The sequence below is a fragment of the Pteropus medius genome, unplaced genomic scaffold, assembly GCF_902729225.1.
Source record: "Pteropus medius unplaced genomic scaffold, Ma_sr-lr_union100, whole genome shotgun sequence".
NCBI lineage: Eukaryota > Metazoa > Chordata > Mammalia > Chiroptera > Pteropodidae > Pteropus > Pteropus medius.
Window position 1 is genome coordinate 1,938,738 of NW_024354499.1, and position 27,609 is coordinate 1,966,346.

The 27,609-nt window shown below is 40.0% G+C and overlaps 1 protein-coding gene across 2 annotated transcripts in view; it reads left to right on the forward strand.

Moving 5' to 3' along the window:
• ARHGAP25 (Rho GTPase activating protein 25) overlaps positions 1-27,127 on the forward strand; it is an 80,283-nt gene extending 53,156 nt beyond the window's left edge. For both annotated transcript variants that reach the window (XM_039852447.1, XM_039852446.1), the window contains exons 5-11: positions 4,386-4,593; positions 9,266-9,398; positions 10,453-10,526; positions 12,178-12,299; positions 13,108-13,304; positions 18,011-18,543; positions 26,398-27,127. In XM_039852447.1, the coding sequence (XP_039708381.1) occupies positions 4,386-4,593; positions 9,266-9,398; positions 10,453-10,526; positions 12,178-12,299; positions 13,108-13,304; positions 18,011-18,543; positions 26,398-26,605 (1,475 nt within the window). In that variant the 3' untranslated portion in view covers positions 26,606-27,127. The remainder of the gene's footprint in view (positions 1-4,385; positions 4,594-9,265; positions 9,399-10,452; positions 10,527-12,177; positions 12,300-13,107; positions 13,305-18,010; positions 18,544-26,397) is intronic.
• Positions 27,128-27,609: the final 482 nt, after the last annotated feature.

The window sequence follows — 27,609 nt, forward strand, 5'->3', positions numbered from 1 at the left end:
CCAGGTGGGGAGGAAGAGGAAGGGCATTCACTTCAGAATTTTTGATTCTTTCTATCATTATTTCCAGCTACCAAAGTGGCTGGCCCACAGCAGATGATCAGTCTATATTTGCAGAATAATTTATGAATTCCAGTGGAAGACATTTTCAAGAAACAGTTGCAAAAGAAATCATTACAGTAATTTTGAAAGTAACGGTGAGAATAGAGAAGAGAGATAGTTTAAGGTATATTTTAGAATGTACCAGAGGAAAAGAGGGGTGTTGAAGATACATCGAACACACATTTTTGCTAATTGGATTAGTCTAGTGCAGGTACTTTGTGTTAATGGCTTTGTATTCCCAGTGCCTAGGAAAGTGCCTGGTGTTTGACTAAATACTATTGCCTGCGAGAAAGGCTATAGGAGAAGCAGTGATTTGCGGATATTGGGGATGGGATGAAGCGAGATTGGAGAAGACACTGCAAGCACTGCCATTAGATATGGGACTCATAGAATAGAAGAGAGAGGAAGAGAAAGAAATAACGGAGATAGAGATGAGATGAGATAGAGGGAGGGAGGAAGAGAGAGAGAGAGAGAGAGAGAGATCTTGAACATATGTGGATTTCTAGAGTGGGAGGACGTCTGAGTTGGAATGCCAGGAAATGACACACTGAAGGAGCAAGTGGAAGAAGGGGGCACAGGAAAGGAGACTCCAAAAGAGCCCGCATGGAGATAGGAATTAAAAATGAAAGCGGATGGTTTTATAGTCACATAAGAAGAAAGTCTCGAGGAGGAAGAAGAATCAACACTTTCAGAGTCATCAGTGAAGACCAAAAGAGTGAGAAATTAACACAGGCCAGATTTGCTCATAAGGAAGGCACTAAAAATTTTCCTGAGCAGATTGTGTGGAAAGATGCAGGCGGATGAAACCAAATTGGCGTGAGGTGAGAGGTAGAGAAGTGAATGCTAAGGGAAGAAGTAAGGGCTGTGAGAGTGGACGATTCTTTCAAGAAGTAGACACATTTATTGATGAGTATACTGTGAAAAGAAGAAAAGCGAATGTTGCTTGTGTGAGACCTGGAGTAGGAGATTAGTCTTTAATAAATTGGTAAAGACTTAGACTCATGTAGGTTTTTTCAATTGAAAGAGAAAAATTAAAATACAAAAAGGGAGTGAAGTCCTGGAAGAGGTGAAAAGAGATGGAACCCACAGTTCAAGTAAGCATCATCTTAGTGGAAAGCACAGGGTCCTGTTTTCCCAAACAGGAGGAAGGGTAAGAAAGGCAGGAACTGGAAATGAGGGCATTCACTCGTGATACCCCCAATTTGGAGGGAGAAGAGAAAAGAGGAGATAAGGTCACCCACTGAGACAGAAAGAAGAGGGAATGGGTGGCGAGCTCAAGGGAAGTGGTGAAGATTTGGAACCAAGGTCTTAGAGATTGGAAATACAAATTTCCATGATATAGTATACTGTGTTCCCTCAAAGCTTATGGTGGCCTGATGAAGGTGTGGAGAGGGTAGTGGAAATAGGCAGAGTGGAGTTGATGGAAAGAAAAGGAGTGTTGGGAAATGGTGACACTGACATTGAAATGACTGATTGTGGAGTATGAGAGGAATAGAGAATGAACACCAAGGCTGATAGACTTAGAGAAGGAGAAAAGTTAGAGAACTGTCTATGCAGAGGAGTATAAGGAGGAGCTTGATTCTAGATTACCTGCAAAGTGGAGCATCTGCCTGGGGACCTCAGAAATGGAGCTCACATTTGACAGCTCTGATGTCTCTGTGTACACTGTCACATCATGTTTAGGATCTTTCTCTATGAGGTCCAGTGGGCCCCTTGAGCCCAATTTTCAGCTGCTCCAAAATACATCTGCCTCTCCTTTTGAAGTGTCCCTCTCTGGACCCCTCAAAGGGAATTTTACAAATATCATGTGATCTATGCTTTAAGTTAGATCATTTGAATAACTTCCCTCCAATTTGGTGAAAACATCTATCCAGCTCCTTTCACAGACAAATGGGAACCTAATTCCATATTGGGTTGACATTCTCTAATTGTTTCTCATTATCTTGCATGGAGTCTTTTCATTTTCATAAGTCAGTGATAAACTGAATGAACATAAGAACCACGTCTTACATTCCCTTGTCTCTATAGTTCATTCCACGTGGCCTGCTGCCAGCATATAGCAGAGCACTCAATAAGTGTTGATCTAAAGCTGAATTCATCTACCGAGGATATTTCTACTAGTGTTTAAACTAAAGAAATGCCAAAATTATCATTAATCATGTAAAGATGAATTAATTCATTAAGTAATTTAACAAAATTTGTTGACTATCTACCAGGTCCTATGCTAAACCCTGGAGATTAAAAGAGACCATCCTCATGTTTCCAGCATCAGGGAGCCTACAGGTGTGCAGAGGGTACAGGGACATACGAATAATTATAGCAGTGTGGAAAGGGATTGGGGTATTTGAGAAGAATACAGGTACACAGAGTTGGGACAGAGTCTCTCAGCCTGGGGTCAGGGAAGGCTCTGCAGAGGTGACAATATTTGCTTTTAAGCCAAGGAAGACAAATAGAAATCCAGTAGATGGGGAGGGGAGAAATGAACTGAATGGGCAGTGAGAAGAGACCATCCAAGGGCACAAAGACTTGAGAGCACTGTGGGCTTTGGGAACACCAGGGCAAGGTGCCTTTGGGGGCATAGCAGGAAGTCCAGCCAGAAAGGTCGATAGGGGTCAAGCTGAATGCCACCACCATCTCTCAGACTGTACTCACAAAAATATTTAATCAGTCTCACTGAAATACAAGTAAAATAGATAACAGCCCAGCAGGTCTGGTTGGGAGTAGGGAAAGCAGAGATCCACCTGCTCAGCTCCTCCTAGGTCTGATGCCCTAACCTCTCAGTATGTGATGTGATGAGGGAGGGGCTGCAGAGGAGTCGCCTAGGACTTTGAGGAGTAATTTGAAAAATGCTGTGGCAATTGGGGAAGAAGTGGATGACTATTAAAAATAGAGGAATGTGCTCAGGTAGATCAGTGGTTTAGAGAGGACAGTGGCAGGAGAGCTTTGAACATGTTAGAAGAAACACAGCCATAGGAGGGAGAGGAGTCCAGCCTGGCGTAGGACAGTGGGTGGGGGTGGAAAAGACATGGAAGACTCAGGAACTCATTACAGCACTTCGCAGGTGGAATCCACATTATTTAGAGACTAGATCTAGGGGACCAACCAGAGAGAAAGAGAATCGTGGGAAAATCATAGAGCTTTGGAAACCAGCATCCATTAATAGAAGTAGTTGGTGAAGCAGAACCCTAATGATGACAGAGGGAAACTCAGGCTGAAGAGCTGAAGCCAGGACCTATCTTATGAACCTTCAGGACACAAAGGGCATGGGGGCCTGTTGGGAAAACAATGGGTAGCCAGTGACTGTCCTGACTTGTAAACTAACCTTGCTACACTGCTGGGGCGGTGAAAGTACAGAGCCACGTGCCGATGGGACTGGGGTGGAGCTGGATCGCACATGCTTTGCTGGAGGCAGCGTAATTCAGAAAAAAAATATTTTTGAGAAGCAATTTGCATACCATCGAGTGATAAAAATGTTCAAACCATTTGACCTAGTAATTCTACATGTGGGAATTTACCCTAAGGAAATAGTTTAAAAGAATGAAAAGCCTATGTTCATACATCCAAATGTCAAATAATTAATTAAGCGATTAATTAGAAATAATACATTACACTTCACACAACCCATGGACTCTGCTAGGTGAATGAATATGATCTCCGTGGCCATGTTAATAATAATAAAACATAGTAAACAACCATGGAGCAATGGTTTAATACACTATGAGACATCCATATGATAGAATGTTGTGCTTTAATACTATATGACACAAGCAGAATTCTAAATGGCCTGCTTGCTGCTGTGGTTAAGAGCACATTCTGTTGTGTTTACTGCCCGGGCTTGAATTCTGACTGTACCATGTCCTGGCACCTGACCTCGGCAAGTTCATCGGTTCCCCTAAGGCTCAATGTCTTTAACAGTAAGGTGGTATAACAATACTACCGCTTCATGGGGTTGCTGTCAAGATTAAATGAGAAAAGGTATGCAAAATGCTTAGCATAATTCCTAGCACATAATTTCTCAGTAGAAGTGAGTTGTTATTTTAAATATGTAAAAATGTGTGTCAATAGAAAACGACTGACAGAGACTGCCCCAATTTCTAACCCCAAATTTATAGCCCTAGGAAATACTATGGGTGATTTGTTTCCTCTATTTTGTTTAGTATCATTTCCTTAAAACCTTTGAGGTCATAGGCAACACAAAAGATCGAGAAATAGGCAAAGCATTTTGACCTGTCCGTTCATCCAGCGGAAGTCAGGATCATGGTCAGGTCCTGTTTTTCTCTTCCCAGCCGTGTTCGGCCAGCGTTTGGATGAGACTGTGGCCTATGAGCAGAAGTTTGGCCCCCACTTGGTGCCCATCCTGGTGGAGAAGTGTGCAGAGTTCATCCTTGAGCACGGCCTGAATGAAGAAGGCATCTTCCGACTGCCTGGGCAGGACAATCTAGTGAAGCAGCTCAGAGATGCTTTTGACGCTGGGGAGCGGCCCTCTTTTGACAGGTACGCTGTCCTCACCTTGCCCTCCCCTCTGCCTCAGGTGGGCGAGGGGACCTCTCTCTTCCACTTGAGCGCTGGGACTCACACAGACACTCCCAAGAGCCCTGGCTTGCAACAGAAAGAGCCTTTTGTTTTGCTCATAATTCAGAATCTGGGAGCACAGGTAGGAGAGTATGATAATCAAGTACCTGAGAGATGACATGAACTAGAACATAAGCTTACTGGGCAGAGTCAAGAGATGTTTAGGATATAGGGGAAGGAGAAGTGCAGAGTAGAGGAGAAAGATGGGACCTAGCTCCAGGGCCACCCTTCGGGGCACATGAAGATCACGGAAGAGCTGAGCTGGCTGTACAACAGATTCGGTGTGGTGGAGAATGAGCCATATCTAGAACCAAGGGCTCCGATGGTCTTTCTCAGCTTTCCTGAAGTGGCCCAAACCAGGACTTATTAGTTTGGGAGACCACTGTACTGTCCAATTCTGAACTTAGTTCTGAGCCCTTATGGAAGGAGTACATACTGACAGCTTGGCGACCTGGTGTTCTCGAGTCGAAGTTGCACAGCCCTGTTTGGGGCGTATGGGGTGTAGGGCATTTCTCCCCACCATTCTTCTCCCACCCCACCTCCTCCTGCCACCTAGTCGAAGTTTTCTTCTCTGCCATACTCAGCTAGTACACCCCCATCTCTGACAATGCACACTCGCTACCTATTATGCAATATTTGTCCTGGTGGCCTGTGTGTGCTTGTCCTGCTGGCAAGAAAGAGCCATTGTTCTTTCTAAATCAACAGCCCATTAACCAAGATTTAGTAAGAAGGTCCTGAATGCTATCCAGTTTCCAAGGATTGAAATAAGGTTATTTAAGACTGGGGCCCAGGGCTGATTCTGGGAAAATGGTGAATGGCTGAGTGTCATGCTCTGTTGACAGTCTCACTGCTCACCTCTTCCTCACCTATTACTCCAATCCCCAAAGTTGTCTATTCTCCCTCTGAAGAACTCTCTAAGACTCATCTGTTTCCATTCTCACAGCACTGTCTTAGTTTGGGCCACCCTTATGTGTCTTTGCTGACCTCGCATGTAATAGGTTAATTTACCAAGGGCGCTGTATTTTAACAGGAATTCAATGGGTGGAGTTGTTGTTGGAATTATAGCAGGTTATAGGCATCAAATTTAAGAAGGTTTCAGCAGCACCATAAATTGCATTTCATTATCAGGTACTTGTTCAATTAAGCTCGCCACCTTTATATCCAGTTTTCTTCTTATGTTTTTAATTAGCTTTGAGTTGATCAAAAGATACAGGTGGGTTGCTGCTAAAGCAATGCAAACAGTCAGCCAGGAAAAGGAGAGGTGATTTGTGGGTTTACCAAATACCTGCCCTAGGCTTGAGCTCATGCATCTATAAAATCAGCTTGGCTGGCGGAGTCAGGGTCTTTGATTCCTCTGAAATATTTAGGGCTGGAAGGAAGAAAGTGATCACACATCTCCACTGCCAGAACTGAGGGGTAGCATTTATACATCCATCATAAATACGGAGGGCTCTTCAGGCTCCTCCTAAGACTGAATCTTGGGTCCACATGACTCTTGTGGGGACTCATCTAGATCTTCTCAATTGGTATATTGCAGTTCCACCACAAGATCCCTCAAATTGCCTCACTAGAATGAAGAAAAACAAAGGAGCTCTAATCTGATAGATTCTAGTGCAGGTGTGTCTGGCTCCCATTGAACATATAAATATGAATTTAAAAATCTCTTTGTCCAGTCTCTAATGGGCTGGATATCAACCAGCCACAAAGCCAATACATTTTCAATACCTATATTTCTGTGAGAAACACATAGACATTCTGCATTATAAGATGAATGCTTCAAGGGGAGGAGGGCAGAGCCATCTAAGGGGCTTTTGCTAATCTCTGATGGAGCGGGGCTTGAACTCAGAAGCCACCTGGCTCCTGACTTGCTCTTAGGCCTTGATTTTAAAATATCACTTAAGAATGTTTCACTGGGTTGGAGGAACAAACAAATTGAGGGAAAATGCAGTAAATTTAGACTATAACAATGATATCTGAGTCAGCCCATTTCTAATGGGGCACAGACATTGAATAAAAAATTTAAAAAAATAACTGTATAACTTCCATTATGTTAAGTGCTAAAAATTAAAAATAGATGATACTATGAGAATTTAGAACAGGGGGCTTTTGACATGGTCTGGTGGACTTAAGGAGGTCCCCAAGAAAATGACATTTAACCTGAGACACAATAAACAAGAATGAGGAGTTAGCCAGGCAAAGCACCCTCATTTTCTTGGTGAAATGAATCAGCAGCTTTCTCTGGCTTTCAGTGTTCTAAGATGAATATATAGCTAATTGTGTTTTTAATTATAACTTTAAAATATCTATACTGTATCTGTAGTTATGAACCCTTTCTGTTCTAAGGTTGGATATTTTTGCTTAGTTTCTCTTGATTAAACTACCTATTAGTTTGTCTCTCTTATTGTTTCTCTTCAAAATATTCTGTTTTTTGATGTATCATCTATGTTGTTTTTCTCATTTTAAATTCTTTGTTTTCTACGTTCATTTTCTTGGTGGGCTCTGAGTGTTGGAGTTGTGCAGGCCAGGGACAGTGCATCGAAGAATAGAACCCTGGGGGCAGGAGGCCAGGTAGGAGGCTGGGCAGAATCTTGCAAAAGACGATGTCCTTCTGAAATCTGGAAAGGAAAGTCAGGGAGAGGTTTAGAGGGATTTTTATGACATCTGGACAGTAGAATTGAAGAGCTTGGGCAGACCAATTGCAAGTAGGGTGAGGGAGAGGCCCCAGTCAAACAGGAGACCCTGGATTCTGATTAAGACCATGTGCGGACTGTGATGCAGGGACATCAGGAGAGTGCCACTCCTGCAAGGTGTCTGCTGGTTGTCTTTCTGACATTTTCTTGGGAACTTCTCATGTATTTGACAAGGCTTTGCCTGGTGTATTTTTAGACGGTGACTCAGCAGGGAAGGCTTTTCCAGAATCCCCACCCCCGATTTCCTGAGGGCAGCAGTGGAACACAGACAGGGCTCTGTGCCAGCTCAGAATTCTCCTGTAGAGGTACAGAGTTCACAGGCTACAACGGGGGAGCCGTTTAGAAGACAGCACCAACCACTGGCTGTCAAAAACAAACAAAACATTTACACAAAATGCCAAGACAGCTTTACAGTCAAGTTCTGGTGTACTTGTTTCTGCTACCTCAGACACCTTCCTTCTCCTCCTGTCCAATCTAGCCCTCCTGCCCGTTCTCCAGGAAGTATCTCCACCCAGCAGATTCTATATTTCACATCACTGAAACCAGGGAGATACTCAGATTATCTGAACCTCTTACTACATCATGACTTTTGAAATACTACGAGGACCATCCCTTAAGAATACCAGTTTTTCTTGATGTATAATAAATCAATACTTCTTCACTAATGATCTTCAATTATATGATAGATTCTGATTTGTTTTCTCTGCAAAATAGATTCGATAGTTCTATAAAGGAGGGGTCAGCAGACGTTTTAAAAGGGCTACCTATGAAATATTTAGGTTTTATGAGCCAAACAGTTTCTGCTGTAGCTACTCAACTCTGCTCTTAAAGCAAAACATCAGCCAAACACTACGCGAAAACGAACAAATGTAGTTGTATTCCTGTAACACTTTATTTATGTGTGCTGAAATTTGAATTTCATGTAATTTTCACGTCGTGAAATATTCTCTTTTTGAGTTATTTTCCCAACTATTTAAAAAATGTAAAATCCATTCTTAGCTCATAGGCTGTACAAATATAAGCAGTGGGCCAGATTTGGGTCCTGGGCCACGGCTTGTCAACTCCTGCTGTAAATCAGAGAAGCTGAGCTGAAGACCCCTATCTCTTTCAGCTAATCAGGCAATCAATCATATGAACGTTGTCTGAGTTCTTTCAGCAGGGCTTCCTCTCCCCATGCTCCAGGCTGATACACATGCTGCCCGCCACATGTTCTAACTCCTCAGAAGAGTCTCTATGGCTCTTCCACTCTGCATTGAGTGTCCTTTTTCCACATTTCCATATTCTCCCAGGTCCTGGACTTCCGCTCTCATGGCACTAACCATACAGTATTACAATGACTTGGTTTCTGAAGCTCTGTGGCTCTAGGAAGTCAGGTATTCTGTGTGTCCTTCAGGTTCAGCACTGAAATCACACTGCCTGATATAGTATCTTGCATCTAGTAGGTTTTCTCAATGCTTATTGATTGAATGAATGATTGCATGGATATATGTGTGACTCTCAGAACTATTTTTAGGTTCTGAGGGATCAAAGAGATCAATGGACCACGGAGGTAAAGGAGTTATCACGTGAAAATGAGACACTAAGGACAGAATACTAAATTGTGAGGTGCTAAGTGACTTGGAGAAAGAAGAAAACAATGAAAACTAAACGGTTGGAGGTTTAATGAGAAAGCAGATCATCAACTTTTCTTTGAGACAGTTAGGTGGAAGAGATAAAGAAAGAAAGTTATTATTCCAGAAGGGAGAATTAGCAAAAATGTTTTAGTCGGTTACACCTTTATCAGACTCTACTCCTCTGTAAAACTCCCCTTTGAAACCTGAGATTATATTCAGTAGATCACCAACGGGGAGGTAAGGAGAATTCTGGAATTTTGCTTCCAAAAAGCATTGCTTATTTTCTTCCAGAGATACAGATGTGCACACAGTGGCCTCCCTGTTAAAGCTCTACCTCCGAGACCTCCCAGAGCCCGTGGTTCCCTGGAGCCAGTATGAGGGGTTTTTACTCTGCGGACAGCTCATGAATGCAGATGAAGCAAAGGTTGGTATCTTATTAGAGTTAGTTGTCCTGCTTTGGAAGAAAGTGATGGTTACTGAACACTATTCTGGTAGACAAGCAACAGTGAGTCAGGAGGCCCATACCTTTTGGTGAGATATTTGTCAAACTGGAACTTCCTTGGCAACAAAAGGCAAATGAAGCCAATTATGGTGATGGCCTTCATGGGCTATAACAATCCAATAAAGAATTGGACCATAATCAAATACCCCCCAGGTCACTTAAAAATTAGTAAGAGAAGGAGGATGCCTCTGAGAAGGGTTTCAAGCAATGTGGCCTTGTTGAGATCCACTGGGACATGAGACACAGGTCAGACTGACCAAACTGAAAGACAGGTTAGAGGTCAGAATGTAATAGCTCCATGATGACCATGAGTATCAGACACGGACATATAAAGAATGCATGTGCCAGAGAAAAGAAAGGCAGGGAGCTTTTCTTTGTAGGGTTTGTCGCTCTTTGTCCTTCCTCCCTCTGGCACATGCATTTTTTATATGACTGTCTCTGACATTCATGGTCATTATGAAGCTAAAACATTCTGACCTCTCACCTGCCCTCCAGATTGGTCAGCCTGCTCTTATGTCCCAGCGGGTCTCAGCAAGGCCATATTGCTGAAACCCTTCTCAGAAGCATCCTCCATCTCCAGCTACTTTTAAAGTGACTTGCAAAGGGTATTTTGTTATAGTCCAATCTTTATTGGAATGTTACATTTAAACATTTATTAAGCAAATAATTATTGTGAGGATGAGTTGTCAAATAGTCCTTGCCTCAGGGTATCCCCGAGTCGGGTAAGAGGGCATAATAACAGGCAAACTAAAATACACCGCACAAAAAACAATGAGCATCCCATACATTTTTGCAAAGATCTTGTGAATTTATTGCTTTTTAAAATAAAAAATTATTAAAAAACACACAAAAAACTTTGGGAACAAGAGTGACTGCCAAAGTGTTGCTTCTGCACAGACATACCACTTATATTCCAGGGTCTCGTTACTAGCAAGTGAGCACGTTCATTTTACTAGAGTTAAAAATCTCTTTCCAGGCTCAGCAGGAGTTGATGAAGCAGCTCTCCATCCTTCCTCAAGACAACTACAGCCTCTTGAGCTACATTTGCAGGTGAGAGTCCTTGGTATTAGCTCCACAGTTTTCAGCCACATGAGAAAGAAGCCCCTGGTTAGAGGAGGAAAGGGTATCCTATGAACTTGGAGATTCTGGTCCAGACCTTTGGAAGGTCAACTCTATTTACATAGCTCCAAGGTAGTTTCCTATATCCACAAGCTAATTTGAAGGATCTCCTGAAAATTTCGTTGGCACACAAAATGTACATGCTTCTTCCTCAGGCCTTCCCAGCACTGCCCAGAGTCCTGGGACATGCAGTGGAACACAGAATCCTTACAATGTTTCTAAAATTATCTTCTGTCTTCTTGACTCTGGGCTATAAGCTAGCACCCCAGAGACATTTATTCCAGGCCATTCTTTCTATTTCCCTTTTTGAGGACCTGCTGTGTGTCATCTTTGTGGAAATACATAGCATGTGGATTGACCCAAATGTGGGTGAGTTGGGAACCTGCATCTCCATGTCAAATAGAGATGAAATTTATCTATCTACATATGTATATATATATATATATATATATATATATATATATATATATATATATATATGTAGTTTCCAGATTATTAATTTGGAAACCATGAAAATGCAACATACTGTAAATAATAAATAAAAATTACCCACAACCCAGCAAAAATCACTATTAACACTTGGGCGTGTCTCCTTCTGGACATTTTTCTCTCTATGATAGATTTTTACATACATCAATATAAATATAGTGAAACAATTTTTTATACCAAATTGGAATTATATATCTATTTCATATATATATGTGTGTGTATATATATATACACATATATATGTATGTGTATATATACATGTATGTATATGTATGTATGTATGTGTGTGTGTGTGTGTGTGTGTGTATATATATATATATATATATATATATATATATATATATATATAGTTGTATCTTGCTTTTTGGGGCTTAATGTTACATTGCAAGCATTTTCCTATGTCATTAAATAGGATTTTAAATAATTCCATAATATTCTATAACATTTCCTTATTTGGACATACCACCAACTTACTTGATAAGTTCTCTCTTTGAAATTTTATGTTGCTTCAGCCTATCCACTAAAAAAATGGGTTTTAGAGAAAGTATTTAGAAATCCTTTGTTGATCCGTTCAGTATTTTTTAAAATAGTGAATATGAAAACTGCAAGCCATAAAACAGGTAGAATTATAATAAAAATTGTTAATTATTGAGCAAGGAGGCCTTGCGGATTTCTATTTCTGAGATCTCACAATAAAGTTTTCTTCTCTGGAGACTTGGGTGGGATGGGTGCTGAAAGCCTGGGAGGTAAGCTTATAAAAGCAGGAAAAGGAGCAGTCAGATACCGGTCTGAGTCCTTCTAGTCCCCTCCCAGCTCTCTGAACTGGATCCTGCCTCCGCCAGTGTGACTCCCTTCTCTACTCCCAGCCCAAAGCCACCGTCACAGCTGGGCAGGCCGCTCCTGGTTTCTCTTCTTCCTTGATCTTGAAACTTTCTGGGTGAAGCTAAACTCTTGTGAGCAGAGCAGGCTGATCCCATTCCTGAGATCAGGAGGAAAGAGTTGGAATCTATCCCTGAGATCTCACTGGTACCCGGAAGTGCTTCCTTCTGGCAACTATTTATTTCCTACTCTGGGATTTCCTGGCTGCCCACAGGTTCCTACATGAAATCCAGCTGAACTGTGCTGTTAACAAGATGAGCGTGGATAATCTGGCTACTGTGATTGGTGTGAATCTCATCAGGTCGAAGGTAGAAGACCCTGCTGTGATCATGAAAGGTACGGCTGGTCCTGTGGTGAAGGCAGACACAGAGGAAGTAACAGCAGTTATAACACTAGCCCTTATGTTTGTGCACTGATCTGCAATTTCCCACGCCTTTTCGAGTGGTTATCTTGTCTGAATTGCAAAATAGCCTGTGAAGTAGGCAGGGCAGGAATTGTGTCCATTTTTCAGATCACGGCAGTGGTTAAAGATTTACTCAATGGTTACACAGTACAATAAGCTAGCACAGAAATTTAGCTAGTGTTTCTTGATCTTTTATTACATCTAAATACCCTTAGCCAGAAAAAAACAAACAAGTTTCATTTGATAAGCCAAGTCACAAAATGGCTACTTCTAAAGCTGTATAGAAAAGGCTTCTGAGGTTGTCTTGGTTCAGTGAGCAAAAGTCCTGGCATAGAGGACTGATGTCTGACATGAATTTGGGGAGGCAATATGCCTGTCACGTATTCACTATGTGTGCAATAAGAAATCAGATATCATATTGAGAATCACATTGGGAGAAATAGGTATCTCCATCTTTTCTCTGTTAGATTGCTTATTTCCTGATTAAAGACTGATCTAATGGAACGTAGGCTGAAAATAACCATTTTGCCCCACTTTCACATCCTTCTTTATCCCATCCCTTTCACCACAGTCTCCTGTCCCAAGCAATTAAGAAGGTTTCTGTGAGGAGCAAAAGGAGGTCCTTTGGGGTCCTGTGGTTTTAGAGCCATGTTTGGAAACATCCCAAGCACGGAGACCCTTGAGGACTCCTGCCTCCTGCCCCATGGTCCTGTACTATAAATCCTTTTCTTCTTTGTTCAGGTACTCCTCAGATCCAAAGAGTAATGACCATGATGATCAGAGACCATGAAGTCCTCTTCCCCAAGTCCAAGGATGCACCTCTGTCACCCCCAGCCCAGAAAAATGACCCCAAGAAACCTCCAGTGGCTCGAAGCTCTGTGGGCTGGGATGCCACTGAAGATGCCCCAATTTCTAGGACAGACAGCTTCAGTAACACGGTAAGGTGCAAAGAGTCTTTCTTCTTCCACCTGACTCTTCCTTTAGCCCAGGTCATTCCATTTAAGAGCTATTTTGGGGGTGGGAATTTGGAGAGTTTTAGATGATGCTGTGGCAGTGGGCACAGTTGATACAGACTTATCTGAATGCATCTTGAAAGCTTTGCCTCTTTCAAAATCTAGTTTCTTTTAGCATCCAGGAGGTGGGGTTAGTGACGTGTGTGCCAATCACCAGGCAACCGAGCAATGGGACTCCTCACTGAAGCCCACTCCACAAGCGGGCTTTGGAATACAATGGGGAAGGTTTCATGGGGGAAAAGATATACCACCTTGTAAATGTTTTAGTGAGGGTTGTTAAAAATTCTGGGTCAAAGTCCAGAGAGAACTGGTTTCCTGCTAACCCATGAAACGTGATTTCTTTCTCAGAGTACGCAATGTGTTCGTGTAATGTTTCTCATTCCCTGATAAGTTGTCTCAGCTATGTCCACCCCCTCGTTTGCGCTGAAGGGTTGGGACTCACGTTCCTAATGTCAGAAAACTCTGCAGACTCTGAAATTTAGATTATTTGAGGGCAATAATTTACAAAGGTCAAATATTTTTATATATTTATAGAAACAGATATTCAAAAAAAAAAAAAGAAAAGAACATGTGAACTTTATATAGCAGACTGCTTCTTTATGTAGTGACCAAGAAATGAATTAAAAATTTTGAGTTAACCAGATAATGTGAATTACCTAGAGTACTGTTAATCCTGAGGATGATTAAGAAAGAATTGAAAAAATAATTAGGTAGTGGTAGTGGTGGTGATTTTTCTTAGGTGATATCTGGACACAGGGCATCTTACTAACACCCGAAATTTAAATTAATATTTAGAAATGCTTGTACTTCATATAATGGAATCATCCTAGTAGTCCTTGAGAGTAGCCATGATTATGTTCACTTGCCAGGTTTCTGCTATCGATTTTAAAAGTGTGGGCAGCTACGGGCAGGTACTATGCTAGGAAATTTAAACAGATCACCTTTGAGTCTTCACCCTTACTCTGTAGGGCAGAATTTATCATGCACATTTTATGGGTGATGACCTAAGTCTCAGGAAGGTTGACCAGCTGGCACGAGGTGACAATCCTAGAATGTTACAGAATGGAATTTAGATTTAGTTCTCATCTCAAGGCCCAGGTACTTCTGACTCCCAAATGGGGTTGCTGAAGCATGTGATTAGCTACAAAGGTTACAGGAAGAGCTTGAGCCCTAATTTTCTGGTTTTACCTTTCGGGCTCTTTTTTACTTCTCTTTTTCTGTTTAATTTAACTTAAAACATGCAATACATACACATGGTTGAAAATAAATAAAAAATATATGATAAAAAGACATGTAGTGAGAAGTTCTGCATCCTCCTCTGTCTCCACCCACCCCATCCTTTCTTGCCTTGATTAGTTTTTTCCCTTCTATGCTGTACTTTACATCCCTGTGATTATATTGTAACAACCAATTTGTACTTCTTAATCACACTTTTTACCTTTTTTACCCAACCTCCATCTGGCAATCATCATTTGTTCTCTGTATCTATGAGTCTGCTTCTGTTTTGTTTTGCTCATTTATTTTGTTCTTTAGATTAAACATATAAGTAATATCATATGGCATTTTTCTTTCTCTGTCTGACTTATTTCACTTAGCATAATATCCTCTAGGTCCATCTATGTTGTGGCAAATGGTAAGATTTCATACTTTATATGGACAAATAATATTCCACTGTATATATGTGCCACTTCTTCTTCATCATTTATTGATGGGCACTTAGTTGACTTCCATATCTTGGCTATTGTAAATAACACTGCAGTGAACAGAGGGGTACATATATCCTTTTGAATCGATGTTCTAAATTTCTTCAAATAAATACCTAGAAGTAGACTTGCTGTGATAAAAGTAATTCTATTTTAATTTTTTGAAGAACCTCCAAGCTGTGTTCCATAGTGGCTATATCAATTTGCAATCCCATCAATACTGCACAAGAGTTCCCTTTTCTCCACATCCTTGTCAACAATTGTTGTTTGTTGATTTATTGATGATAGCTATTCTGACAGGTGTGAAGTGATATCTCATTGTGGTTTTAATTTGCATTTTCTCTGATGATTGGTGACATCGAGCATCTTTTTATATGTCTTTAGAGGAATTTCTATTCATTTTTTAATTGCATTGTTTGTTTTTGTGGTGTTGAGTTGCATGAGTTCTTCATAAATTTTTGATATTAACTCCTTATCAGATATATCATTGGCAAATATCTTCTCCCATTTGGTAGGCTGTCTTTTTGTTTTGTTGCTGGTTTCCTTTGCTGTGCAAAAACTTTTTAGTTTGATGTAGTTCCATCTGTTTATTTTTTCTTTTGTTTCTCTTGACCATGGAGATATATCAGGAAAAAAGAGCAATGTCAGAGAGCTAACTGCCTATGTTTCTTTCTAGAAGTGCTATGATTTCAGGTCTTACATTTAAGTCTTTTATCCATTTTGAGTTTATTCTTATATGTAGTGGAAGAGTGTGGTCCAGTTTCATTTTTTGCATGTATCATCTAGTTTTCCAAACACCATTTATTGAATAGATTGTCTTTACCGCATTGTATTGTTCTAATAGTTCTTTTTGTAAAATCTTTAGGGTTCTCTATATACAGTATCATGTTACTGTAAATAATTACAGGTTTACTTCTTTCCAGTTTAGATGATTTTTTTTTTTCCTGTCTGATGGCTGTGACTCGGACTTCCAATACTATGTTGAATGAAAGTGGTACAAGTGATCATCCTTGTCTTATTCCTGATCTTAAGGAAAATGCTTTTAGATTTTCTCTATTAAGTATGATGTTAGCTGTGGGTTTATCATACATGGCCTTCATTAAGTTGAAGAATGGAAGTTCTCTCCATTCCCACTTTGTTGATTTTTTTTATCATAAATGGATGCTGGATTTTGTTAAATGCTTTTTCTGCATCTATTGATATGATTATATGAGTTTTATCTCGTAATCATTAATGTGGCATATCACATTAATTGATTCGCGGATATTGAATCAACCTTGCATCCCAGGAATAAATCCAACTTGATGATGGCATATGATTTTTTTAACTGTGTTGCTGAATTTGGTTTGCTAATATTTTGTCGATGATTTTTGCATCTATATTCATCAGGAATATCAGCCTATCATTTTCTTTCTTTGTAGTATCTTTGTCTGGTTCTGGAATCAAGGTAATGGTGGCCTCATAAAATGAGCTTGGGAGTTTTCCTTATTCTTGAGAAGAATAGATATTAATTCTTCTTTGAGTTTTCAGTAAAATTCACCTGTGAAGCCAAAGTCATCTGGTCCAGGACTTCTGTTTGTTGTGAGTTTTTTGATTAGTGATTCGATTTCGTTAGTAGTAAGCAGTTGGTTCAGATTTTCTATTTTTTCTTAATTTAGTCTTAGTATTTGTTTTTTATTTTTCTTTAGTGTTCTTTTATGCAAATATAAGCAGATATGAATGTAAACATTTACCTCCCTTTTTACATAAAATGTAACATAATCTTTCACATACATACTCTCTCTACAAATACACACACACACACACAATCTCCACTCTGTATCTTGAATTTTTTAACTTAACACTATATCCTGGAGACTTTTTGAGGACAATACATAGAAAGCTACCTCATGTTACCTCATATTTTTAGCAGATGGATAGTGTTAGATTCTGCACATGTACCATAATCAACTTAACTAGCCTCTATAAATAAACAGGTTGTTTTTACTTCTTTGTATGCCAAACGAGGTTGCAATGAATAATCTTGACCATGCTTCATTTTGTACACAGGCAGATGTATTTCTGGGCTAAATTCCCAGACGTGGTATTGCTAAGTCAGAAGGTAAATAAATTTGTAATATGAAATTTTTATTAAAATTATCAAATAAAGTTTTTGCCAGCTTTTACTTTCACCAGCGATGCATAAAATAACCTGTTTCCTTACAGTTTCACCAGCAGAGGTGTGCTGTCAAATTTTTTGGGGGGTGGGCCCGTTTGATAAGTATGAACTGATATTTTGGTAATTTTAATTTTTAGTTTATTCCATTATAAGAGAGTCCAAACATCTTTTATGTATAAGGGCCAGTTGCATTTCCCTCTGTGAATCATCTGATTTTTTCTTTGCCTATATTTATATTAGTTATTGGTCTTTTGCTTTTCAATATTTAAGAGCCTTATATATTAAGAAAAGTAGCCTGCTGTCAGTAGCCAGTTTGTCATTACAAACATTTTTGCCAGTTTGTCATTTCTCTGTTGATTTAGCCTGTGGTGATTTATTTGTTTTAATTTTGATCTTTTTAGTTTTGGGGGTCATGGAAACCTATGTAGTTTGAATTTATCAAACTTTTCTTTCATGGCTTCTGGATTTTGAGTCACAGCTAAAAAAGCCTCCCCATTCAAGAGTTATAAAAGAATCCTAGTTTATAATTCTTTTACCACAAACAAACAATGCTTTTCGTCAGTGCTCTACCTCTAGAGTATGAGTTCCTTCAAGTGCAATGCCATTTAAAAAAATGCCGCGTAGGTAATCAACTGATGTGATTGTCTTCTGATTAAAAGTTTCATAGGTCTACAGTCAGGAGATACTTTCTTTCAATTTCTAATTTTTATCTCAGGAGCATGACATATGTTGGAAAAACCCATGTAACATCTGTGGCCATTTTTTTATAGACTAAAGACTCAGAAGCAACCAGCCCCACTGGACAACAGCCGAATGACGGGTGTCTAGGAGATGGTAGTAAACCCCCCAGGGAAAAGCCAGGAGATTGGAAGCTGCAGTCACGAAAAAGGACTCAGACGCTCCCTAACCGGAAGTGCTTCTTGACAGCAGCTTTTCAAGGCGCCAACAGCAATAAAGTGGAGATCTTTAAAAATGAGTTCTGGTCACCTTCTTCAGAGGTGAAGGCAGAGGAAGGGCATAGGAGAACACTGTCTCAAGGTGTGCCAAACTTTTCCGACATCCAGAGGACTTCCACCTATGATAATGTCCCTACCCTGCCGGAGTCCCCTGGGAATGAAGCAGGTGCAGTTTCTTTCCATGCCTGTGACTCAAAAAAAGATACTCTTGCTAGCCCAACCTCTGAAACTGGGCCTGGGACAAAGAACTCTGGAGAAGAAGAACTTGAATCTTTGCAAAGGATGGTTCAGGAGCTGCAAAAGGAAATAGAAACACAGAAGAAAATGTATGAAGAACAGATTAAAAAGTAAGTCATATGCAGAGGGGAGGAGAGCCACTTGCCTTCCATCTTTTAAAGCAGTAGAGATTGTTATCATCTGCCAAAGAAGTGCCATTATAAACCTTCAGTTTAGAGGATACAGTAATCTGTAGAAGTTGGACCTAATAAGGAAAAGGATAAAGGAAGTGATGAGATGAGTAAATTAGTGAAAATTCCAAGTTTTAAATTAAATTCGTGAAAAGTTAAGTATGTAGCTTACGTAGCTTAATCAACTTTTTCTAAATAGTGGTTCTTTAAGGATCAACACGGTTTAATGAATTAAGAGGAACTTTAAAATTTTTTCATGTTAATGTGATTCATCTAGTTTGAAAATACTTATTAAGCATCTTCTGTGTGCCATTGTTAGGGAATAACAATGAATGAAAGACAAAAGTCTCTGTGCTTATAGAGCTTTTCTTCTTGCAGGGACAGACAGACAATACAAATAAGTAATGAAAATATATTCTATGCCAGATGATGGAAAATGCCATAGAAAGAAATAAAGCAAGGCAGGAGGTTGGGGAGTTCAATATGGGGGTTCCAGTGTTAAACGGAGTGGTCAGGAAGGCCTCACTGAGAAGGTGGTATTGAAACAAAGGCCTAAAGTGGACGAAGGAATGAGTCTGGTCCACATATGGGGGAAGAGTAGGCCAAATGGAGAGAACCAAAGATACAGAAGCCTGGGAAAGGAGCAGGTCTGGTATTTCATGCACAGGAAGAGCAGTGGTGGGCTGCAGCAGAGGGAAGTAACTAAGAGGAGAGAGGGCAGAGAAGTGCAAGAATCCAGAGCACATAGGGCCTTGTTAGCCACCTTAAAGACTGAGTAAGACAGAGATCCTGGAAAGCTTGACTTGACTGAAGCTTCACTGAATTACTAGCTTCCCACTGAGCTCAGTCTATAAGGGGCAAAGGAAAGCAGGAGGTCATTGACGTGGCCATTAACACAATTTCATGTACATCCCTAAGGTGCATGGATACAATTTGCACTCTTGGGTAGATAAACTATGTCCTTGATATCTTTTTCACACTACTGATTTTCCATGAGAGAAAACTTCAATCCAGCTTAGCCCATATTAACAATAATCATGACAGAGTGAAATGTGAACTAGTGGGGTTTTCAAATTATAGGTATTTTTCAGTCCATTAAGACTCAGGTTCATTCAGCAACAATCAACAGGCCTTGGCTCGCAACTTCGGAAACATTTTTGGTGGCTGAAAACTAGCCCCAACCTGATCTGCAGTATTTCTTGAATAATCTCAAGGTCTCACAGGCCTAAGGCAGGCAGTGGCTGGCGTCAGTGTCATCTGAGACTTTTGTGAGGGGCTATAGGCTCAGCACTGAAACCAATTCTGAATCTGCATTAATCTGGTGAACACTACTTGCCCCATCCTGGAACCTCACTTCAGTCAACTCACATACTACCCAAGGCTCTTTCAGCTGTTGAGTCTTTTAGGCAGCTGGCAGACAGCCTCAGGAGGACTTGGGTTCCCTGAGCCTTTTGCTGAGCTGTCTCAATCCCAGTACTAGTGGCAGCCAGCCTTGGTTCACAGCATGGCCTTGCCCACGTGCTTCAAGGTTCAGCACAAGAAGTGAGCAACCACAGATAGCTTTGTAGTTCTTATCAGGTAGTCCTGGGGCCAGTCACAGGTAGCAGCTTACCTTGGCCTGCACGGGAGCCCCTCCCAAGAGGCCCCAGTACCAATACATCTGGAAGCTGGTGTCAGACCACAACAGAACACCACCCGATTAGCCCCACAAGTGGCACACCCAAAGGGTGGTCTCAATAGGCACATGAGTCTGCTGGGGTGAATCCCATTTGTTGGGTCAGCCCCCGCACAGCAGCTCATATGCTGTAGGCATGGCCAATACTCATAGCCAGTCAGCCTGAGAGTCAGTCCCACTCACAGATGTGCCAACAGCAATCAAGCTTCAATGACAACTGGAGGGCACACACAACCTACACAGGGACACTCCTAAAGCACCTGGCTCAGGTGATCAAAGAGATTGCGCCACTGGGACACACAGGGCACATACTACATAAGGACATTTAGCCAAGACTGAGAGACATAGCAGATCTACCTAATCCATAGAAATGAACACAGAGAGGCAGCCACAATGAGAGAACAAAGAAACATGTCACAAATGAAAGAACAGGAGAAAATTCCAGAAAAAGAACTAAATGAAACAGAGGCAAACAACCTACCAGATACAGAGTTCAAAATACTGGTTATAAGCTCAATGAACTTACAGGAAGAATAGATGATCTCAGTGAGAACTTCAACAAAGAGAGAGCAAAAAAAGGACATAGAAACCATAAAAAAGGAACCAGTCAGAAATGAAGAATATAATAACAAATGAAGACTACACTAGAAGGAATCAACAGTCAATTAGGTGAAACGGATGATTAAATCAGAGGTTTGGAAGACAAGGTAGCAAAAAACACCCAATTAGAACAGCAAAAAGAAAAAAAGAATTTTAAAAAATGATATTTCAAGGACTTCTAGAATAACATCAAGCGTAATAAGATTGCATCAAGGAGAAGAGAGAAAACAAGAAATTGAGAACCTATTTGAAGAAATAATGAATGAAAACTTCCCTAACCTGGCAAAGGAAATAGGCATACAAGTCCAGAAAGTACAGAGAGTCCCAAACAAGATGAACACAAAGAGGCCCACACCAAGACACATCATAATTAAAATGGCAAAAGTTAAAGACAAACAGAGAATCCTAAAGGTGGCAAGAAAAGGGCAGTTAGTTACTCACAAGAGAGCTCCCATAAAACTGTCAGTTGATTTCTCAACAGAAACTTTGCAGGCCAGAAGAGATTGGCATGAAATATTCAAAGTGATGAAAAGTAAGGACCTATAACCAAGACCACTCTACCCAACAAGGCTATCAGTTCAAATAGAAGGTGAGGTAAAGAGTGTCCCAGACAGAAAAACACTAAAGGAATTCATCACCACAAAGCCAGCATTATAAGAAATGTTAAAGGGACTTCTTTAAGAAGAAGAACAGAAAGGGGAAAGAACATAAATATGAATAATAAAATGGTAATAACTATGTACCTATCAGTAATTACTTTAAATATAAATGGATTAAATGCTCCAATCAAAATACAGAAGATTACTGACTGGATAAGAAAACCATACATATGCTGTCTACAGTAGAACCACTTCATATTGGAAGACACACACAGACTGAAAATAAAGGGAAGAAAAAAGATATTTTGTGCAAATGGAACAAAAACAAAGTTGAGTTAGCAATACTTATATCAGATAGAAAGCTTTAAAACAAAGGTTGTAAGAAGAGACAAAGAAGGACATTACATAATGATAAAGGACTCAATCCAACAAGAGGACATAATCCTACTAAACATTTATGCATGCAACATAGGACCACCTAAATATACAAAGCAAATATTGACTGACACAAATGGAGAGATCAACAATAATACAGTCATCGTAGGGGACTTTAACATCCCATTGACACCAATGGACAGATCTTCCAGACAGAAAATCAACAAGGAAATAGTGGCCTTAACTGACACACATGACCAAATGGATTTAATTGCTATTTTTAGAGCCTTTCACCCCAAAGAAGCACAATATACATTCTTCTCAGCTGATTTCTCAACAGAAATTTTGCAGGCCAGAAGAGATTGGCATGGAATATTCAAAGTGATGAAAAGCAAAGACCTACAATCAAAGCTACTCTATCCAGAAAGGCTAGCAATTAAAATTGAATGCAAGATGGACCACATGTCAGGCCACAAAACACGTCTCAATAAATTTAAGAAGATTGAAATCATATCAAGCATCTTCTCTCACCGCAAGTATGAAACTAGAAATCAATTACAGGAAGAAAACTGAAAACTCCACAAATACATGGAGGCTAAATAACATACTACTAAACACTGAATGGGTTAATACTGAGATTAAAGAGGAAATCAAATGATAACCTTGAGACAAAAGAAAATGAAAACACAACAAAAATCTATGGGACACACCGAAAGCAGTCCTGAGAAAGAAATTCACAGCAATACAGGCCTACCTCAAGAAACAATAAAAATCTCAAATAAACAATCTAACTTACACATTAAGAAACTAGAAAAAGAAGAACAAACAAAGCCGAAAGTGAGTAGAGGAAGAAAATTATAAAAATCATAGGAGGAATAAATAAAATAGAGACAAAAAAAAAAAAGCAGTACAAACGATAAGAGAAATCAAGAGCTGGTTCTTCAAAAGATAAACGAAATTGATAAACCTTTAACCAGACTCATCAAGAAAAAAAAAGAGAGAGGACCCAAATAAATAAAATCAGAAATGAAAGCAGAGTAGTGACAACAGACTCCATAGAAATACAGGATTATAAGAAAATACTATAGACAATTATATGCCAACAAAATGGATAATCTGGAAGAAATAGATAAATTCCTCGAACAACAATCTTCCAAGACTGAGTTAAGAAGAAACAGAAAATATGAACCAACTGTTTACTACTATTGAAATCGAATCAGTAATCAAAAAATTCACAACAAATAAAAGTCCTGGACCAGATGGCTTCACAGGTGAATTTTACTGAAAACTAAAAGAAGAATTAACATCTATTCTTCTCAAACTATTCCAAAAAATTCAAGAGGAAAGAAAGCTCTCAAGCTCATTTTCAAGGCCACCATTACCCTGATTCCAAAACCAGACAAAGATACTACAAAGAAAGAAAATTATAAGCTGATATCCCTGATGAACATAGATGCAAAAATCCTCAACAAAATATTAGCAAACCAAATTCAGCAATACATTTAAAAAATCGTACGCTATCATCAAGTTGGATTTATTCCTGGGATGCAAGGTTGATTCAATATCCACGAATCAATTAATGTGATATGCCACATTAACAATTGAGAGATAAAATTCATATGAGCATATCAATAGATGTAGAAAAAGCATTTGACAAAATCCAGCATCCATTTATGATAAAAAATTAACAAAGTTGGGATGGAGAGAACTTCTATTCCTCAACATAATAAAGGCTATGTATGAAAACCCCACAGCTAATATAGTACCTAATGGGGAAAATCTAAAAGCATTTTCCTTAAGATCAAGAACAAGACAAGGATGACCACTTGTACCACTTTCATTCAACATAGTATTGGAAGTCCGAGTCACAGCCATCAGACAGGAAAAAAAATAAAAGTCATCTAAATTGGAAAGGAAGAAGTATAACTGTCATTATTTATAGTAGACATGATACTATATAGAGAGAACCCTAAAGATTTCTAAAAGGGACTATTAGAATCGGTAAAGGAATTCAGTAAAGTAGCAGGATACAAAATTAATATTCAGAAATCGGTTGCATTTTATACACTGATAATGAGCTATCAGAAAAAGAAATTAAGAAAACACTCTCATTTACAAATGCTTCAAAAAATACTTACAGATAAACTTAACCAAGAAGATAAAACACCTGTACTCAAAAATTTATAAGACACTTAAGCAAGAAATTGAAGAAAATACAAATAAATGGAAGCATATTCTGTGCTCATGAATAGGAAGGATTAACATTGTTAAAATGTCCACACTACCCAAAGCAATCTATAGATTCAGTGCAATCTCAATCAAAATACCATTGCATTTTTCACAGAACTAGAACAAGAATCCTAAAATTTATATGGAACCACAAAAGACCCCAAATAGCCACAGCAATCTTGAGAAGAAAGAACAAAGTTGAAGGTATCACAATACCTGATGTCAAACTATACTACAAGGCTATTGTAATAAAAAAAAAAAAAGCAAGGTACTGGCATAAAAACAGACACATAGGTCAAAGAAAAAGAATAGAGAGCCCAGAATAAACCCACACCTATCTGGCCAATTAATCTTGACAAAGGAGGCAAGAATACACAGTGGGGTAAAGAAAACCTATTCAATAAATGGTGAAAAAAGGTGAAGGGATTAAGAAGTACAAATTGGTAGTTACAAAATAGTCACGGGGTTGCAAAGTACAGCATAGGGAATATAGTCAACAATATTATAATAACTATGTATAGTACCAGGTCGATACTAGACTAATCAAGGGGATCACTTTGTAAATTATATAAATGTCTAACCGCTATGCTCTACTCCTGGAACTAATATAAAATAATGCTGAATGTCAACTCTAATTGAAATATAAAAATTTAATGAAAAGCAGCCATTGACCAAAAAAAAAAAAAAAAAAAAAAGACTCGGGTTCATGAAAGGAAGACTTTTGTTTGCCTTCATTCTTTGTTTAATACAGTGAGCTGCCCTTGTAGAAGCAAAATGTAGCACCTAAAATTAATCATTTGTAGAACTACAAGTCTTGTTTGACATCTTGGCAGTGACCAAAGCAGCCCCAGAAAAGACTCCCACTATTTTCTAACATGAATGTCATTGACAGAGTAGGGAAAGAACTAGCTGCCATAGAGGCAGCCACTCCTTCTGAATGGAATAAAGTCCTCCAGATCCACCATCAGGTGGCCTCCCATCCTTGGCAGAGGGAGGAGAATTAGCAGTTCTCAGTGTGTAAGCTTCATGCTTCAAACATATCTCCTCATGTAATCCCCACAGCAATCCTGTGAAATAGATAATATCCCCATTTTATAGAAGAGATGGGGGCTCAGGAAGAATAAAAAGATTCCTAAAGGTCACACAGCTAATCATTAGTGGGGCTGGGATCTTAACCCAGCCAGTTCCTGGGCTCACTCAGATCTTACCTCTTCACTGGAACCAGGGGTCAATATAGGACAGTGTCTCATTTGAGATGTCCCCCAAAACAAGATGTCCTCCAAAACTCAGAGAAGAAAACTAGATTTGTAATGGGAAGACCAGAAGGAATAAGACTAATTTAGTTTTAAAAAGAGATAGGCAGGGGTAGACAAGACTCTGAAGAGGGACCATGACATGCAGAATGGGCCAAAGTGCTTGAAAACAGAAGCCAAGTATGGGCTCAAATGGGAACTCAAGTCTCCATACAAAATGGTCAGGTCACTGAAGAAACAGGGATACAATACCTCACAGAATGAAATTCTGAAACAAATTTTCAATCACACAATGTCCCCACAGGCCCAAAATTCTCTCTTTTGGCTTAAAAAAAAAAAAAAGGCATATGTACATACTCTTATTCCTAAGAGTTAATTCAGCGTGGCTTGGTAGAGGGGCTCTTGGGGCTAAAATAGGATTTGGGCCAGTAACATTGAAAATCCTCTGAATTCAAGAATCCAATAGATTCTTCGCCTGGAGCAAGATTCAGAAGTAAGGGTGGGACTGCCGGGACTGTCAGGACTCCTTCTCACAAAGAGAAGTTTCCTGTACTTCTCCAAAGTTTGACTCCCTTAGTAAGAGAAGGCACTGGTCCATACATACCACTGAAACAAGATGAGAAGGCTCTCACCTGTACAAATGTGTTCGGAATCTGGAATATGGCTTTAGTAGTCAATCAACATTTCTGTTGATCAGGACAGATGCAAGGTGCTGTGGGGTTAAAAATATACATATATAAAAGGTGGTCCAAGCGGTCCCTTCTTCCAAAGACTTTATTATCTGGAAGATACAAAACATAAAATGACATAAAAACAATAATATGAGATGTCACAGGATGGTGTTAAATGACAAAATAGGGGCTCAGACATGCTCTGGGAACTCAGGTTTCCTGGGAAGTATTCACATGGAGGTTGGGACATAAATAAGAGGTACAGGTTGGGTGTGGGTCTTGTGATGTGGAAAGGGAAATAGAGGAGATTGTGAGGGAAAAGCAACCATTGACCAAAAAAAAAGGGCTAGGAATATGCCAATTCTTTCATTCTTTTCTTTCCTCCCTCATAGCCTCGAGAAGGAAAATTACGATGTCTGGGCTAAGGTGGTGAGGCTCAGTGAAGAACTGGAGAAGGAGAAGAAGAACTCTGCAGCCTTGGAAATCAGCCTCCGCAATGTGGAGCGCTGCCGGGAGGATGTTGAGAGGAGGAACAAGGCCTTGGAGGAAGAAGTCAAGGAATTTGTCAAATCGGTGAAGGAGCCCAAGACTGATGCCTGAGGGTCCCAAGAGTACTGCAGAAGCAGGCCACAAATGCCCAACACTTCTCCCTTTCTCCTTGCTACCTGATGACTGGGAAGCAAAATCACTCCCTAAGAGGAGAGCACATTTTGTGGGAAAACGTCATATTTCCCAGTAAACAAATCAGTGGGATTTGTGGGAAGATAAAGGTGAGCGGGGACATATGTGGACATCTATGACTGCTTGTGGCTTTATTCAGAATTGCATTATTCCACTGTGGTCTCAGGCTGAGTGAAATGGAACTTCCCATGGCTGGATGGCTATGTCCAGTGGAGCCATTTGAGACAGGCTACGTCCCAGGAGCCAGGCAACAGGCTGTCCCCAACAGAGACTGGACTGAGGCTTAGTGCTTGCTGTGTGGAACAACCCACCTCGTCAAACGATCTCAGGGCATCTCTGAGACGTGGGCTGAAAATGATCTTCGGCTTTTAAGTGTTTTGAGGGGCCACGCCTGCTGAAACCAGAGGCCCATTCTACCACTCTTCGGGGATTGGACATTCAAAAATATTATTCGACTAAGAGAAAACAAGCAATAAACTGTATTTATGAAAACAAAATCAATGAGAAAATGATATGCAAATAAAGCAAAAGAAAAAAAAGGGCTCCTTTTGATCCATACAGTACCTTTGTGACAGTTGGTAAAAGGCTCTCCTTGGAGCCAACGCACCCCTCTCCACGCACATGGCTTGGTCAGCAGGGCACGAAGTGGATTCCAGTCCCTCCTTGCTTTTCAGGGACCACAATTGTATAGGGTGGACCCACTATAATGTGACTTCCCTTGAGGCTGGTTAGGGGGTTAGATAGTAACAGTCGTGATAATAATATTTTTTTGTTTCACTCAAATGCAAGTAATTTCACCCTTTAAAAGGACACGAGGCACTAGAGAATAACTGAGAGGGGCTTTCCCAGCAGGCAGCTGCCTTTTCTTCCTCCATTAAGCCAGCCTGTCAGAGGCCCCTGGCGAGGCCCAGGCCTTGCGAGGC